This window comes from Lytechinus variegatus, chromosome 1 (genome assembly GCF_018143015.1).
Source record: "Lytechinus variegatus isolate NC3 chromosome 1, Lvar_3.0, whole genome shotgun sequence".
NCBI lineage: Eukaryota > Metazoa > Echinodermata > Echinoidea > Temnopleuroida > Toxopneustidae > Lytechinus > Lytechinus variegatus.
Genome location: NC_054740.1, coordinates 11,936,942 through 11,954,959, shown reverse-complemented (window position 1 = coordinate 11,954,959; position 18,018 = coordinate 11,936,942). Strand labels below are relative to the sequence as shown.

General features: G+C 32.9%; 1 protein-coding gene across 6 annotated transcripts in view; it reads right to left on the bottom strand.

The window, feature by feature from the left end:
- Positions 1–18,018, bottom strand: part of LOC121430017 (calcium uptake protein 3, mitochondrial-like) — a 43,034-nt gene that overhangs the window by 15,610 nt on the left and 9,406 nt on the right. For 2 of the 6 annotated variants that reach the window (XM_041627325.1, XM_041627391.1), the window contains exons 3-6: positions 17,400–17,482; positions 16,846–16,935; positions 4,633–4,704; positions 475–557 (exon numbers count right to left, since the gene is read on the bottom strand). In XM_041627325.1, the coding sequence (XP_041483259.1) occupies positions 475–557; positions 4,633–4,704; positions 16,846–16,935; positions 17,400–17,482 (328 nt within the window). Of the gene's footprint in view, positions 1–474; positions 558–4,632; positions 4,705–10,539; positions 10,561–16,845; positions 16,936–17,399; positions 17,483–18,018 lie in introns of all 6 variants that reach the window. The other 4 variants (XM_041627459.1, XM_041627590.1, XM_041627523.1 and 1 more) reach the window with 4 other exon arrangements.

Here is an 18,018-nt window from a genome sequence, read left to right as displayed (position 1 = left end):
ACCATGGCTATTAGAATACAACCGTATGGGTTGAGGATAGGTCTAGCTTACCATAAGTGGCAAAGAGATCAACCTAGTTTAAAAGTCATTTTGATGACTTACTGCTTAATTAGCGACTGAGTGTAGTCAATCTCTACATATGTACATATCAATTTCTTTCCCTAAATTCTGAAGAATTCTATATTGCTATTTTCAGTTCGAAAGTAAAAATCAAAGTTAAGCACTCTCCTTCTAATACAATGCATTGCGAATGAAACCCCCTCTCCCACTGAATAAGAAAGAAGCATATGGAAAACACCACCAAAAATCCATAAAAATGAGTACACATTGTTAATAGGGCCAAAAAAAATTAGAATTTGCAAAATTTTCCTCTCGACAAGCTTTTGAGCCCTTCCCCAATAAATTGATAGGAGAGATACACATAATAAAAAAAAATTGATAGGAGAGTTCTTGTGAGGATAATTTTGTTCTTACATTGCAAATGTCTTGTAGTCCAGTGTGTCTGTTCCTCTTGGACCAAAGAAATACCTCAGAAGAGTTGTCTCATTAATCTTCAGCTGTTAAAATAAGTGTTTTTCAATCAAACAAAAGAACAACCTTGGTAAATGAAATACTTGAAACCTATTTAGTGATCCACATTTTCTCAAAGAAAAAACAGTAATTCATTGAAAACAGAATATTGATAACAAGATATATATCCCAACAACACTTCTATATGATTAGATATTTGTAAGGACTGATTTTCCCTGTTTTAAATAGTTGTTTTCTCCCATTAAAGGGGTACTCCGGGCTGAAAATATTTATATCTGAATAAGTAGAGTGAAATTCACAAAGCAAAATGTTGAAAATTTAATAAAAATCAGTTAACAATATAATTTCAAGGTTTAGCAATATTTGTTAAAATAGTTATCTGCACGTCATCATGAATATTCATTAGGTGGGCTGATGATGTCACATCCCCACTTTCCTTTTTCATATGTGATTATATGAAATCATAATTGTTTTATTTTTTTATACATGTGTGAATAATATGTCTCCTTTATAATGAAATAAGTTGCAGCAATGATTAGCCAATACACAATTAGGTTGTCAATCAAATTTTTCAGTTCTTGGTAAAAAAATTGAATAAATTTAATTTCATATAATAAAATATAAAAGAACAAGTGGGGATATGATATAATCGATTTGCTCATTGAATATTCATGAAGACATGCCTAGAGCAGTTTTACCGGAATAATGCAAATCTTTAAAATGCCATAACTTTCTTATTCCTTTCCGATTTTGATCAAATTTTCAGCATTTTGTTTGTCTGATTTTGTTATCTGTTTAAATCATAATATTTTCAGCCTGGAGCATTCCTTTAAATATACATGTAAGTAGGCCTACAAAAAACCTTTTATAAGGGTAAAGTGTACCTTGTCTCAAATGTCTCCCTTTCCAATTGTAATAAATAGTTATAAACATATAGAAAGGTATCACACCCCTACCCTATATAGTTAGTCAGTATACTTTATCTCTTGTATATTTGTATTTCAATAATTGTTTTGTTAGTGTATGCTTATTTGTTGTAAATGTGAAATAAAGACCCTGGAGCGTAGAATATAGGTGTACTTAAAATCATTATAATGATTATTATCACAGGTGTGAAAATCATTTTAAAAAATAGTGGAAAAAGTTGAAATTGAAAGAATTCCCCTACGTTTGTACAGAGGAAAACTACAATAAGTTCGAACAGTTCAGAAAAACTTCACATAAATATTAAAGTGCTTATCAATTGAAAAAAGCATTTAAGTATGTTATTCCTATATAAATAATTTGACACTGCAATCCAAACTCCTAATAATCAGTGCTTGAAAACTAAGAGGCAATTTCTGATTAAGAAACCTACACATATATTTTTTGAATGAAATAGATAGTGTACATAGAAATGAAATCTAAAGTGGTGTTAGAAATCTCACATTTATCTGTGACAACGGTCAAACAAGTTTACATTTTGACAAAATATATGTCATTTCAACTAACAAAGACAGATCGGTGATAATGCAGGGAAATATAAATGCTAGATTTTCATATGGCATAATCTTCATCATCAGAAAAGAAAATCAATTTAAAACATTTGTGACACAGGTGAAACACAGTATACGACAAGTGTTATAATATACCAGGAGATGGGCTGTCTGGTATAGATTACTTTAATTTTGACAGTTTTGGAATCTAAAATATATGTATACACTCCCTTGTAAAGAATCTTGGCATGTCTGAATAATATTTTCACATGATTTGGTATCTGCTTGTCTTATTTTCAAAGAACTAATACATGGCCCGGCATCAAACTGGGTTGAATATGCTGATGTATAATTGTAATGTTATACTCACAATCATGTTATACAGTGCGAATCAAAAAAAAGTTTACACTTTGAAAAAATCCTGTAAAATTACCTTTTTGTAATATCCTGAAGATTTTTCCACATTTTAACATTGGTACAGATCCATTTAGGCAAAGGACGATATAACTGTCGAAAAAATATTTCTGCTTGAGTGAGCACCACTTACTTTTGAAAAGTTAGTGAAAAATGATTTGCGCAGAACTTTGAAATAGTTTAGCAAATAAAATTAGACCTTAATCATGAAGAACACGTGGAATTTAGCTAGTAAAATTGATTTAAATATATTTTTGTATTTTAAAACTTGTTACCTTGCCCAAAAAATTCGAAGAGTGCTTTGCGCCCCACCCCACTCCCCTACACACCGAGGCCATCGTGACAATATTTGATTTACACTGAGCTGTGATTTATATGAATGGCTTAGGCTTGATTTTCATTGTGTTAATCATTGTCAAGCTTAGGAAAAGTGTGGAGAAACGAGTATTAAATAAAAAATGAAATATAAACCCACTTTAAATGAAAAAAAAAGAATTAAAAAGTGCTGGAGATGTCTGATATAAACTTTTGTTCAGATTCAGTTATGTCCTCAGATCCAGCTGGGTAAAGATTGTGCTTACTAAATGTTAAAATTTCAATTTGGGTGGCAAAATTGTTCCAAAATGCTTGAATGTATCCATTTTATTTCAATTGACTAAAAGTACAAGGGAAATGTATGAGAAATGTTTCGCAGGGTAAGTTTGATTTCGCTCTTTCCCCTTGACACAGCGTGAAAACGAGCATTTCTGCGCAAACAGATTTCTGCGAGCTTTACAAAAATGGACAGTGCTCACTCAAGTGTAACAGTCTGTCAAAACATTTACTTTCATTGGATAGATAAGACCCAAACCCAAGATTATATGTGAAAAAATTGCCCACATGTTGTACATTTTTTAATTCCCAGGGCTTTTTCAAAGTGTAAACTTTTTTTGATACGCACTGTATATTAAAATAAAGTAAATATAAACATATGATATTTACATTTTATTTTTCTCTGTCCATCCATGTGATGAGTAATTTTAATTACATCAAATTGTTTATGGTGGTTGGTTGCATTTATCCTATTTTCTATGTAGTTATAGTATTTTATATACATTCAGTAAATCTGAATTTTCTTACATATTTTTCATACTTTGGCAAAAGGAAGCAAGTTACCAAAGTATCATTTGTTGTAAATGAGCAATGTGTGTTTGTTATTTACATAGGCGTCAATGTAATTTAACAGTATATTTTTGTCAATATCTTTCCATAGAACTATAATTTCTTCCCCAAATTTTGCCTGAAGAAGCAACATAAAAAGGGTCCTTCAGAAACAACAATACTTCAAATTTGACTTATGTATCACTTGCTTTCTTTAGCCAAAGTCGGGCAGTATATTTTTTCCAAGATCTAGATACGATAAAGTAAAATTAGACAATAGTTCTCTCAATGCTAGGTCACATAAAGGCATGATAACATTTAAAAAGAAATACTACACATAAAAAAATTACGAATGCAACAAAATACTGACATGTTGAAATTGACTCCATCTGTGTTATTAAAGGACCACACCCTGGAGTTCATACTTAACACCAGACAGTATTACAATGATAACAAATGGTGTCAAACTAGCACCATGAATTTGACATTACACATTCAATAATGGTGCAACACCGTATACTTTGTTACTAGAGAACCGCACCCTTAAAGGTGTTAAAAAAATCATATCTCGAGTTTGTATGTAACACCATTACACCAAAGAGTGTTACAATAGTAACCTAAGGTGTTGAATTAAACCACAGATTTAGCACTGGTGTAAACTCTTTTGGTATGGTCCTCTATAAACACCGGTGGTGTAGTGTTAACATAAAAGTTTTTCCTGCGATGAATGAAAGCATAACTTGAATGCTTTGCTAAATGATATTTAATTCCGAAATACATGTAATGCTGACATATTGCATTCATTGTCCTATTCAAATACAGGATAAATACATCTAGGAAATTATGGGCGAGCTATAAGCTGTTTTGGGGAAGGATTGGGGAAGGCAGCTATGGTTGGGTCTAATGTAAGTGGGAAAGGGCTTTCAGACAGGATCACTATTATAAAATGCTAAATTAAGAATTACAGAAATAATATGCAAGTTGGGGGATGAAAACTATAAAAGGATCGTACATAAAGGGGTGAGGTACTCTAAAAGGGTCACTTGTAAAATGCAAACAAAGATTATAGTACTTGGTCCCAAACAGGCGATTTCATGTAATCGGTCAATGGCACTTCACCCGGTTTCAAATCACTGCTTGCAGGCTGGTTGGTATATAAAGGGGAAAACGGAATGCAGAAAATAAAGATGCAGACAGCACAACACTGCAAAATACAAAGTTTTCTGATGAAAGATAGCAAGGATGATAAGGACAAAAGAATGGTAACTGAGAGAGCAATAAAGTGTGTAATGGGAGGGAGAGAAAAATGGGGGGATAGAAAGAGAGAGAGAGAAGAGAGGAAGAGAAGAAGTAATGGAAGAGAAAGGTGAATCAGAAGATGGAGTGATGGAGAAAACTTGGGGATACTAGGACCCGATCTTGCAAAGAGTTACGATTGATCCAATCAATTGTAACTCTATGGATATCCATCCATGTCATATTTTCTACAGAAAATTTGCAAAATCTCATTTGTTTACAATTGTCAAGATATCAATAAATTAATTGATATACATTTATATCTTCAAATTTTTGAACAAACATGCTGGCTTTCCAGAGTTGCTACTGATCGGATCAAGCGCAACTCTTTGTAAGACTGGACCCAGAAGGATGAGGAAAGAGAGAGAGAGAGAGAGAAAGAGAACATGGCCATACAAAATGGGGTGGGGCTGGGGCACTTGCCCCCCGCAATCTTTACAATTATGTAAGGTCTTTCAGTTCCAATTTCTAAATGCATAAAATGCCCTCAGCTCGTAAGTGAGCTCGCTCACAGATGCTTTTTAATATTTTACATACATGTAAAAATTCCTGCTCACGGCCATGTGAGAGAGAGAGCGAGAGAGAGAAAGAAAGAGAGATTAATACAAGAAATAGAAATCATACAATAAAAAAGAAAGAAAGATGAACAGAATAGTATTCAAAAAAGGAAGATGATACTGAGAATTCAAAGTAGAGGAACAACAGAGCTGACGGACTCAATAAAAGCAAATCTTGATAAATTTCATCCATTATTCTTAATAAAACAAAGAAATGCATGCTCGGGGTTATAAGATAAATAGTACATGCACAAAATGCACAGAATACACAAGATGCCTTATATCTACAGGGATGCACAATCGTATCTTTAACCCTTTACAAACTAAACAGTCATATACGGCCCCTCCTATTCATATCCACCCAGACTGCCCGTCATTTTCAACACAGTATAGTATCTATCATAATAAATATTGTATAGGGATGATCCTCTGAATATCTACAGTAGGACATATAGAAAACTCTCCCCTGTTCCATAGATGCAGGCTATGTTACAGTGGAAAAGACTGTCCCTCGGATAGCATGTTAAATGGAGGCCCCGTGTAGAGAAGAGTCACCACCTTTGCACATTAAGAACCCACTGCACTATTTCATATAAGAGTACGGGAAACCCCAGTGTAGTGGTCCACCTGCATTCCCCCCAATCAGTTATATTGGGAGGAGAGACCTGCAGGTCATAGTGCCTCCCTCCCCGGCACAGGTGATGCCAAACAAATAATAATAATGATAGAAATAATAATAATAATAATCTATTTATATCATGACTTCATACTGTTTTAAAAGATTGTCAAAATGCAAGCCAAGAGCTGGTCAACATCCTTTAGTGAACAAATGAATGATTTTCACAACATATCTACTTGCTAATAGGATTATTTATGGGTTATTATTCATCTATTTCTTTTGTATTCATTATTTCACTGGCAATGAAACCATAAGACTCCATCTCTTGGATATTTCACAGGTATCTAACAATCACTCATTCATTTATCCATATAGGGTTTTACTAATTTGATAATACGTTCATATCTTCTACTGATCACTGTTCGGTGAAGATTCAGCAGTGAGCACTTTCTGGAAGCGATACGGATGCGAAGGTGAGATTTTTCATCCCTTTTTACATATCATTAGAACTACACTTCATTTAATTTTGTGTACTTCACTGATTGAGACATAATACACTGCAAAAACTCTGGTTAAACACCAGCCCACAATCTACATATGTCCACACCAAAGAAGTATTGAAACAACACCAGTTGGAATCAAACCGATGCTGTTTTTAATACTAATTGGTGTTGTATAAACACCTATCTGGTGTTAGACCAAGACCAAACTAGTGTTGTTTAACACTTCTCTGGTGTGGACATTATACAGATTCTGGGCTGATGCTAAATCAACACTAATATTTTTTTTACTTATTCATTAAGAATGGTATATGTTGATGTCATATATTTCAATATGGTGTTTACAGAAGAAGGGACACTGGATTTAAAGTGAGAAAAATGCTTTTAACTATTCCAGCAAATTGCCTCCAGCAGAATTATACTTTTACTTGATTTGAACGACATAACATTGGTTGATTATAAGTCTGTTTTCTTAATGTGACTGCAAAAGAATTCAGGGCTATTTCTTTCTGCAAAGACAATAGAAATCTATGAAAAATATGCTCTTGGCCTCTCAAATGGTACGACTTCAGTACAGTAGCTTTTCACTGGATATTGATAAGGGTTTCATGTAATGGGCCCAGGTGGTTTTGGGAAAAATTCCTTGACCGACTTCGAGTTTATGTAAATACAATATTCATATTAGTTTATAGAGAGAATAGTATGCACAATCAATGGCATAGAAACATGCACAGAAGCAAGAATAACAGAAATTAAATGGAAACTATGATGAAGAAACAAGCTGGATGACCTAAAATAAGACCAAGAAATAAATCCTTTCAAGGTCCAAATCCGGGGTTAAAACTGATGGTTACATGCACAAGTGCAATTAAGGTAATCTATGGGTACAGGTGCATCAAAGTCAGGTGACATATGCAAATTAATGCAGAGTTGGTTGGTCATGTGAAAACTGAAAGGATCAGGTGACTCCAAGGCATACAAATACTTGCACATTTGTTTGGTTTACACAATGGGTTTTATATGACAAGTTTGAATTGGTTATTACAACTCACATGCAACATAATTTTGTACCGCTCCCCAGAATATGCAATGCTTGTTAGCATTGTTAGATCACATAGTTACTGCACTGATTATGTTTTTTTAAGACACCTATAAAACATCATGAATATAATACATTCAGTCAACTTTTAAGAACAGTGGGCCTAATGAACATAATATGGAATGAAATCTATCAATGTGAACTTTATAAATGGATAAGTACACATTTATACAAATATGATAATTACTATATGATAGTCACAATGAGTATGTAATATTAATATTATAACTCAACTTACACTGATCACTTACAGAAGACAAATTTACTCAAATGAACATAAAATGATTTTTACATAAATATTCAACAATTCTAAAATTACTTTTAAGGTTGATAATATTGACAAATTTTAGATAAAAATACTCTCTAAAACACTGTTCATGTGACCTCTCCGTCGCATGACATTACCATATTAAATTTCAAACATTTTCAAATCTATGTAAAGCTACATATATTAGTTCAACATCCTGCTATTCCATTTTCAAAGGTATTTTTTGTATTCTTGCTGATAAAAGTAATGACTCTCCCTTGTTTTGGGTGCAATGTGGGAATCGTGGTGGTAATATTTCTTTATATATCACTCTTCTATCAAAGCATCGTATTACTCATACAGCGAATGTCTGGGCATAAGAAGTAAACTATAAGTACATAAACACCTATAACCGATTTATATCTAAAGCCTGCCCAACTTGTGAGATCTTTGTGATGCAATTTTGGAAATAAATTTCACTACCACACCAAGGCTCCCCAACATAGACACTGTCCTTATTATAATTTCTTAAACTAGTTGACTGGAAATTGGTTCAGGAAACCAGTTTAGAAGATCACGATGATAGCGTTCCCATTTGATGAGCCGAAAGTGTTTTTCGAAACCACTTCACGTAAAGTGGCCTTGTTGCTATGGGAATGCTCTCAGTGGGGGTGACATGTTTCGTGTGAAATTTGAAACCGCCGTTTAGACATCCTACAGTGTGTGGAGTAGCGCGTACAAAAATGTGCGAAGATTGCTTCCGGAAGAACAATTGTGTCCTCACTTACACTAAAACCAGTATAATGAGGCAAAGCGATCTTGAAAACTACATCGTGAGGTGGATTTTTGAACTGGTTTGGAAGATCGCTTCCAAGGCCGCTGCGACTGTTCTCACCACACATTAAACTAGTTTCCACTGAACTAGTTTCCAGTAGACTAGTTTTAGGGTGGAAATGAGAAAGGGGTCTTGTTCACAGATGAAATTGAAATTGAAGTTTCATCATCAAAAGCCTTCTGCCTAGAAAAGGCACTATTGGTTTAGAATTACAGCGTTCTTGGAAGTGGTCTTGTGATTTGAAATGGATATGGCTTTTATCCTGGATTTCTTGGGAAACTAACCTTACACAATATTCATATGCACTTTTACTTTTGAAAAACAGAAGAGCATTTCATGATAGGACATAAGATGTTTTTATCAAACAAAGTCTGCTTGATCTGACAGGTACAAGAGTAACAATGGCCAATCAAAATAAAAAAAAATTGTCAGATCTGATAACTTGATAAATAAATAATTAAATGTTGATGAAATGCTTTCCTGAATGAGTTATTAGCCAGAATACTTAGATTTGATGCTTTTGAAATTCATGACCAAAATCTCAACCCAGTAATTTGCACAGTGAGTGGCAAGGCTAACACTAATAACAAAATTCACACGTCTAGATAGACTAGATCCACGGCAAAGTCAAGGGTGAAATACAGAACTATGGTCACCGGTCATAAAATAGGAAGATGTAAGGAAGGACATTTTGGGCTGATGTAGAATAGAGATCTAGATTACAGAGTGTGGCCAACTTGGCAAAGTGCTTGCCTGATTTTGCATTGTCAGCCATGTTTGTTCCAACTCTGCAATGAAGGGCTCTGGTGTGGCATCAAGAATGTCAACGGGTTCTCAAAGAGGAAGGGGGGAAGGGGGAAGGGTAAGGTACGGTGATAAAAGTATCTTGTAAAATGATAATAATAATATGCAACATTTATATAGCGCTTAATACAAATGTTTCTAAGCACTGCATACTATTACCCCGGCTTTAGCACGGCTACCCTGATCGGGCGCAACGAGCATTCAAGGAATTCCTTCCTACCGGGTACCCATTTACTTCACCTGGGTTGAGAGTGGCAAATGTAGATAAATGCCTTGCCAAAGGACGTTAGTGCTTAGGTGGGATTTGAATACCAGACCTTGTGGTTCAAAGTCCGAAGACTTATCCAAAAGAATTGGTCATATTAATGAAGGGTCGGGGGGGTTCCTCCACTATTACATTTGTCATTTAAATTGACAGTATTTGGGGTTTGGTTAAATAAGTAAATATGGATGGTAGGACTCCAAAACAACACAAGTTGAGTAGTGATTAGTAGAATGGACATCAGGGACCTGTTGCATAAAACTTTTCCTATAAAAAAAACTCTTTAAAAAAAAACTTAACATGTAATTTTCAATGGCATTTTTCAATTGCCAAGGTTTTTTATGGCAGAAGTTTTATGCAACAGTACGGGCCCTAGGATAGGTGCACAAATAGGAGGGAAAGGGGATTTAAAAAGGGAGGAAGAGTGGAGGGAGAATGAGGAGATGGCAAGGAACGGAAGAAGGGGAAAAGGGGAAGGAAATGAGGGGATGAGAAGGACATGGGAGGTGAACATGAGTGAGAGGAGACGGGGTAGGGAGGTGATAAGGGGAGGGGAGAGGGGATGGAAGGGAGAATAAAGAAAAACGTGAAGTGGGAAGAGGATGGACAAGGAAAGGGGAAAAAGAAAGAATAGAAGGGCAGTATAAGGTGCACACCCCTCTCTTCACCCCCTGTTGACATCCTTTCAATGTGACATTCTTTGTGATGTAATAATAATAATAACACTGATGATGTTACGATCTACACTTATGTAACTCACATCATTCTGGAATATTGACAGCTAATGATTACAAAAAAAAGATGGATATAGGGAAAAAAAGAAATTCAATGATTGTTCTGAAAAAAAAGGTAGATACTTTTCTCACAAACAGAAAGAAAACCTTCCAACTTTCTGCACATAATGGTGCTTTAAAACCAACATGAATTAATATCATCAAAGAAACAAGTTGATGTTTAATCTTTAATCAATTAAGAGGAACTGATATGAATAAGATTTCAGTATATTCAAAACAATTCAATTACTTCCATGGATTGAAAACATCCTATACAATGTAACTGAAGGCCGACTTATTGCACCATTCTAATCTACTTAGATATGAATAATTCCTTAGCCACTTCACGGCATTATCAAATCATATCAAACAGCATGAAATATATTTGATACGCTGCCTTCAAAGTCTGCCAATATTTTGTTGTAAATCGTCTAGAATTGACAACAAGAACTTTCTTTACAATTACATAAAAGTTCATATCATTGCTTTGCATAAAAATGAAGTTAAATGAAGTTAAAGAAAAGTGAACTTGGACAACCTAATGACTAGAAATTGACTGTGGACATGACACATGGATAAAAAAGCCTAAATCATCATTAAACATTCAGCTTACAATCCTTCTCTCGACAAAGAAGTAAGACACATGGATAAAAGATTTTTTTTAAATCCTACTTTTTTACTTACTCTTTTAGATACATAGTTTAGTAGAACGATATAGGTATATCTAAAATAAATTAGGATAGTTTTTACTTTCAGAAACAAATTTGAGCTTAGCTTACTTTACGTTAATCTTAACTTTGATATATATATATATATTCATTAAAGATAATGAATTAGGATAATCATTATTTTAAGAAGAGAAATAGAGTAAGATTCATTAATAATTATCTATGGGTTATATTGTTTAAGGTAAGACTTTCATATGTATGTTGTACATGATCAAATTAAGATAAATGTATACACAAATTCATGAAAAATTAAATATTTAAAATATGTATATGATTATGGAAATTAGTGTGTGGCTGATCAATGTCATACAGATATTACATGTATTACTTACCATGAAAAGTCAGAAATATTACGAGAATAACACAGCAATGAAAATGGCACTTGACAAGTTGAAATGAAATAAACACTTCCCAATTAACGGGCTAAACCGCTTTTTAAATCAAAATTGTGGTTTAATGCTTAATGTGTGTTTTACAATAAAGATACCCAAATCCAAAGTTCATTTTAACTGCCATCCCCTTCCCTCTTCAATAGAACATTCATATAAATCGATGCGGAACTCCATATGCAATTTTTTTATTCTGAATGTTATTTCTATCATGTACAGATATAATATCCAAATTAAAAAGAAAAACTGATGTCCCACAGTATACAACCCTAACAATGACCCATAAGTATCCATTCACTTTCCAAAACTGAATATTTATATTTATCATATATTTTCTTCATATCTGTCAAAATCTGACAACAAAAACATGTATTTCTCAGAATTCCCACCATACATTGGATCATAATTTGTCTACGATGTCATGAAGACTTTAGCACTTTGGCTTAATAGAAGTTTTCCCGACATAGCACATACACATTACAGATGTGCTCTCATTCATTGCAATTGTACATGATGTGCACTGACTTAGAAAACTTGAAAAACCTCTCCCAATATTGTATTTTATCAATTTTAGCAAGACTCATATTCAATAGACCCCCCAAATAATTATCTTTTAATCCAAAGAGGAATACTGACATATTCCATATCATATTATATATCATTTTTCACTTCTGTATAAGACGAATTATATAAAAAAAACTTGCATCATTGTAAATGAGTTAAAAATATGACTGACTTACAATACAATTCACTGATCCACGTTCTGTATGAAGTTTCACACAATGAAATAAATTTTATCAATCAAGATGAAAGAAATATCATTCAATGGTTGAGAATACGCATTTGTTTGAAGCAAGGCTTGAATTAGTAGTCTGGAATGAATTTGGTTGACAAATAGTGAAACTGAATGAATTGGAATGAAAATATCACAGATGCATGTACTGATGCAATATCACATTAAGTAGTTTAAACAAAATTATCAAATTTCGGTAGTATAGTAGCCTGTCTATTTAGAGGGACGATGAAACAATGGTTTAATTTCTGCAAAAGTACATGTAAAACTTAAAACACACTAAACAAAATCATAGAGTACAACAAACACTGATTAATGAGGTTATATTGAACAAAAGAATATGATTTGCCAACTTGAACACTGATTATAAAACACTTGTTCTGAAAGGAAAAACAATGACTATAATGATGGGTATATAGAATGGAAAATAGTTATGATATACAAATATATATATGTAAAAAAAGAATATAATTATGAAATAAAATCTGAAAGTTTGAAACATAACGTCTAATGATGTCACATCAACAAGAACACAAAATGAAAAAAAATAGAAAATGTCATGAAAATCATTACAGATAAATGGAACCTTGGGAATGAGAAGATAAAATTTCTAGGTGAGGGCTGGTTATTTGAATTGAATCTTCCATTATAAGATGTCTAGCGCCCCCTGGTGCTCAAAGCTTTTTAAGTCTAACCCTGGCAGGATATTAATCTGATAGCACATTAAAGATACTGGGTTGATTAAAATGTGTATATAAAAATCAATTACAAAAATAATTATCAGACAAATCTAACACTTTATTTTGATAGATAATGCAAATATCTATAAATACTAGTAACATGAAGTTAAAATGTAGAAAAAGTTAATAATTGAGCTTATAGATTTTATTATTAATATATTTTTAGATCACCTATGAATATTTTTGCATCATTTTCAAACTTTTAAAATGTATTTCAACCCCCTACCTCTTCCTTCATTTCTCCCTCCTTCAAAAAACAACATTATTGCCCATTCTTTTAGATTTAAACTTAATTCTCTTCTCCTACTCTCTTCTTCTTCTTCTCCTTTTTCTTTTCCTTCATTGTCTTCTTCTCCTTTTCCTTCTCCTTCATTGTCTTCTTCTTCTTCTCCCCCTCCTCCTCCTTATTCATCTTCTTTGCTTCAGGTCACTTCACACTCAACTTTGTTCAATGAATACAAATAATTACTTATCAATTACTGTAAAATAGTTTTAAAAACAAATTTAGGTCACTAAATGTGAATTTAAAAAAAATCACTATGAAAGCTAATAAGAATATAGGAAAGTTTTTTCAGAAGTAAAAAACAAATATTTGTTCACATTCATCACAAATATGACAAGAAGAAATTGAGAAATACAACATTGATAGAGAAGTGTACAATATCCAACATACTGACCACTATTATTCAATATATTATATGCATAGCACTGTTTTTGCTAAACATATAGAAAAATATATAAACATAGAAAGAGAGATAGATATTCGATATGACGTGATCTTGTTATCAATCACTTGACTGAGGCAGTCAAGGCCAACAATATCACATTTTCTTTAAAAAATTTCCAATTTCTATAAGATCCCCCAATGAATCCAACTTTTAAAAAATCAATCAATATCTGTACATTCTTTATCATCTGAAAGAGGTGTCCTCATTCATACAATAATGACAAAGTTCTCAGTTTACAGTACAAACAAAATGTATTATTTGATGTGTTAGGACCTATGAAGCTACTAAACAAAGCATTAAAAAGAAATCAAATGATATTACAATAAAAAATAAAAATCAAGCACAATGAGGAAAAATACACAGAACCATGCAGTGATTATTTTGACTATACTATGTCAAATTAGCATTAAATTGGCAACACGGATAAACAACACTGCAAATCACAGCTGTCCACAGACTGAAAGGTTCGTTAATTTCATCACTGTACTTTTGTTGAATACAGTTATACTAATTATGTTAAATCTAAGTTCACTGTCTAAAATGTAGCTAATGTTGAACTTTTTTATGAAGCATCGACAGATAAGTTATAAGTCATTGATCCACATAATTCCATAACTAAAAATTTACAAGTAAAAAGAGTAGTAGTGAAAATATGTTTATAATGAGCATAGTTTAAGCCCGAAGGTTGGTAGCCATCCCCCCTCTTTATTTTGATTATTATTCTAATAGAGATTCGCTCTTAAAGAGCAGTATTAAGTATAGTATAGGTTTTGTGTGTAAGGTAGTTTATAGTGTATCTGAGGTGTAAATGTTAATGTGGTGTCAATTAGAACACAGTGTTAGTGTGGTGTAAAGTAGTTCAATGCATGATGTGGTGTATATACATTGAAACAGTGCTCAAAATGGTGTGCACTCCAAATCGACACTCTAAAACCAAACTTTGAATGTACCCAAGGCTATAATATATCAAATTACACTGTATATTAAATCCACATCATGAGCAGATAGATCCTAAAACAACATATCACATGCAACAAAATCAACCAGCATGCTACCGTCATATGCATGCACAGTACCACATGCAAAATGGCACACTCCACAGTCATGCAAAATGCAAGCCATTGCAAAATTGTTTAATCAAAACCATGCTTTAAAACAACATCCAAGTTTTAAATGAACAGAAACATACTGATTTTATGTCATTGTTTGAGGCATAATCCTTCCACAAAAAATATTTTGGTGTACACTTGAAATATACAAACATTTAAACATTTTTAGAGCTTGATTTTTTTTTCCGCAGTCAGGGTATACATATCCTATATATATATTTGACATTATGCATACATTTGTATCGTACCCCAACCTCAAATTTTCCCCTTTGTGTGTGATCTTGATCAAAAAAAAAAAATTATCAATTAATCAGTGTAATTAACACCCTATTTTGGGTGTCTTGAGAGACTTATCAATTAACATTAAAATATAATCCTGAAAATGTATCGGTTATTGCATTTGTCAAGAAGAATGTTTATTTTTGGTGGAAGGATTATTCAATTGCAGCAGCATGTTTTCACTTATAGATCATACCGAGATCAATTTGTGTATTAATAAACATTTTATAATCTACAATTTCAACCACACTGCTTAGAATGCCATTAAAATGATATTTTCAATGGAAAGAATGTAATTCCTCTTAAATCCAAGCGTGGTTTGTAAAATGTTATCTCACACAAAGGCGGAAATACTTCTGAAACATCTGTTTCAAATAAGAAGCAGAAATATAAACCAACATTTTGATTTTTAATTTTGTCACTCAATTTTTGTTTGAACATGGAAAATGTGACTGAAACTTCTAAAACCAGAATTGTAGAAGTCTTATTACAATATCCAAATTGATCTCTAGTATAAGAAAGATCATTATACACTATTTGTTCCACAAATTTGTACAAACCCAATGTTTTTTTTTTCTAATCTTAAATCAGATTACATTCCCCTCCCTTCTTTATTTCATATTTCCTTTCTTCCTTTCTTCAATTTAGTTTCTTTGGCTCAGGCATGAGTCAATGCATGTCCAAAAGTCTTTAAAAAATGAATTTAAATCAATTTAATTTGACTGTAGTGACAAAACAATAGTTTGGACTAAACCTATCAGAGTCTTGAATACAGTATACTAGAATTGCTGGGTTTTGTTTGTGAGCACGGTTGGACATGTTCAGTGATTTCAAACTCACTCAGCAGAGCATATTTTAAAATGGCAAAACAATGTTTACTCTAATTCGTTTCAAATGAAACAAAAAAGTTTTCTTTCAGATTAGTGTTCCTAAAATCAATTACCTGTATTCAATCAAATACTTCCTTTATTTTTGCAATAAAGATATTCTGCCATTGAAATCAGTTAGACAGACAAGAATCTTATTTTTCAAAGGGAGTTGTAAAGCCGTGCGTGCAGCATATGTGAAGTAATAAAAATTTCATTTTGTAAATAATGTTTAAAAAAAGGGATATATAATTTTGATTAGCTCCCACCTGGTGAGACCATGTGCACGGTTGAATAAGATGCCATTTATGGGATATAAGGTATCAGTGAAACAAATAGAATATATGATCCCCACCAGTACTCTAAAAGCCAGGCTACATGACTAATTATTATCTAAACTGCCAAATACAGTTTGACCATATAAGGCAGTCAAATCTTGTGGTTTTATTAGAATCATTGGAGCATCATTCATTTTAATGTTTTTGAGATAAAGCTTTCTATAAATTTCAAACTTTAATGTATTTTGTAAATAACTATTGCATCATGCTATTGAAAAGTCAAATTTATGTCTTCCTTTTTTTGCTGAAAGCAGAGTCAAATCTGATTTTTTAATAAGTGGATAATTTTGGGCAAGAATTTTGTTTTGTGTGAGGATACATACAGAATCAGGATCGGTGGCGTAGTGGCTTAGCCAACTCACGGAATCCGACTCCCCGCTGGACTGAGACTTCTTACGAAAGATCTCTTCCATCTGAACATGTGACAATGAGTGCGAGAGAGAAATCAGGTGAGAAGGAGAATGTAATGTAGAGGAAAAGGAGAGAAAACACACAAAAAAATCAAATAGAAACAAAAATATAAATTACAATATTGTTGATAAGGTTCAGATTCATTGTTTATATTATAAAATGCAAAATCAATTTTGGTATTGCATGCAGAAAGGTATCGAACTATACACGCATCATAGACATACATTTGGATAATGAATATTTAAATACATATTTTCTAAGTAAAATCTTTTTTTTTATTTTAATAATTATCTTTTACACTTTAAATCATGCCACTGCCCACACAGACTGTCTAAACTCAATCTATGTTTGGCCATATTTTAAATTCTTTGCTCACTATTTAATTCTTACAATGCAATATCAAGAAAATGTGTGAGGGGCAAAGCCGCCCCTATTCAAAAAAGAAGATGTATTGTAAGTAACAAACCAGAAGAAATTCTTTGCGATCGATGCGCTGGTTTCCATCCCTGTCAAACATCTTGAATGCAATCTCATACCCAGCTCTTGGCTCTGGAAGAGAATTTTTTTTTCAAGAAGAAAAAAAAAAGTTAAGAAATAATAGTGAGATCAGTGGTGTAAGGAGAGAAAAAATTGAATGGGCCAAACATAACATATGAGATTGTTAAAAAAAATATTAATAAGAATCTAAATTTCTGATTGTGACATTACATTGATAAAAAATTATTTTCCTGTCATTTTATTAATTTTTCTCTTCCTATTTTTTCTTTGTCATGGCATTTTCAGGGAATCCAGTGTTCCCAGTCCCCCATCCGTATGCCAGTATGTGTAGTGAAAAATGATAAGTGAGAGACAGTTATAGACAGACAGACAGACATAAAATTATGGCTGAGACAACCAAACAAGTGGAAAGAGTCAAAGAGATGCAACTCCAGATAGAGCGAACATAGGGAGAAAAAAAAACAGAGAAAGAGAGAGATAAATAAAGCAAGAGATAGAGAAAGATGTGAGAGAGAGTGAGAGATAGAGTATGATGGTAGACAGAAAACACATTTATCCAGAGAAGGGGGAGGAAGGGGGCAGGCATA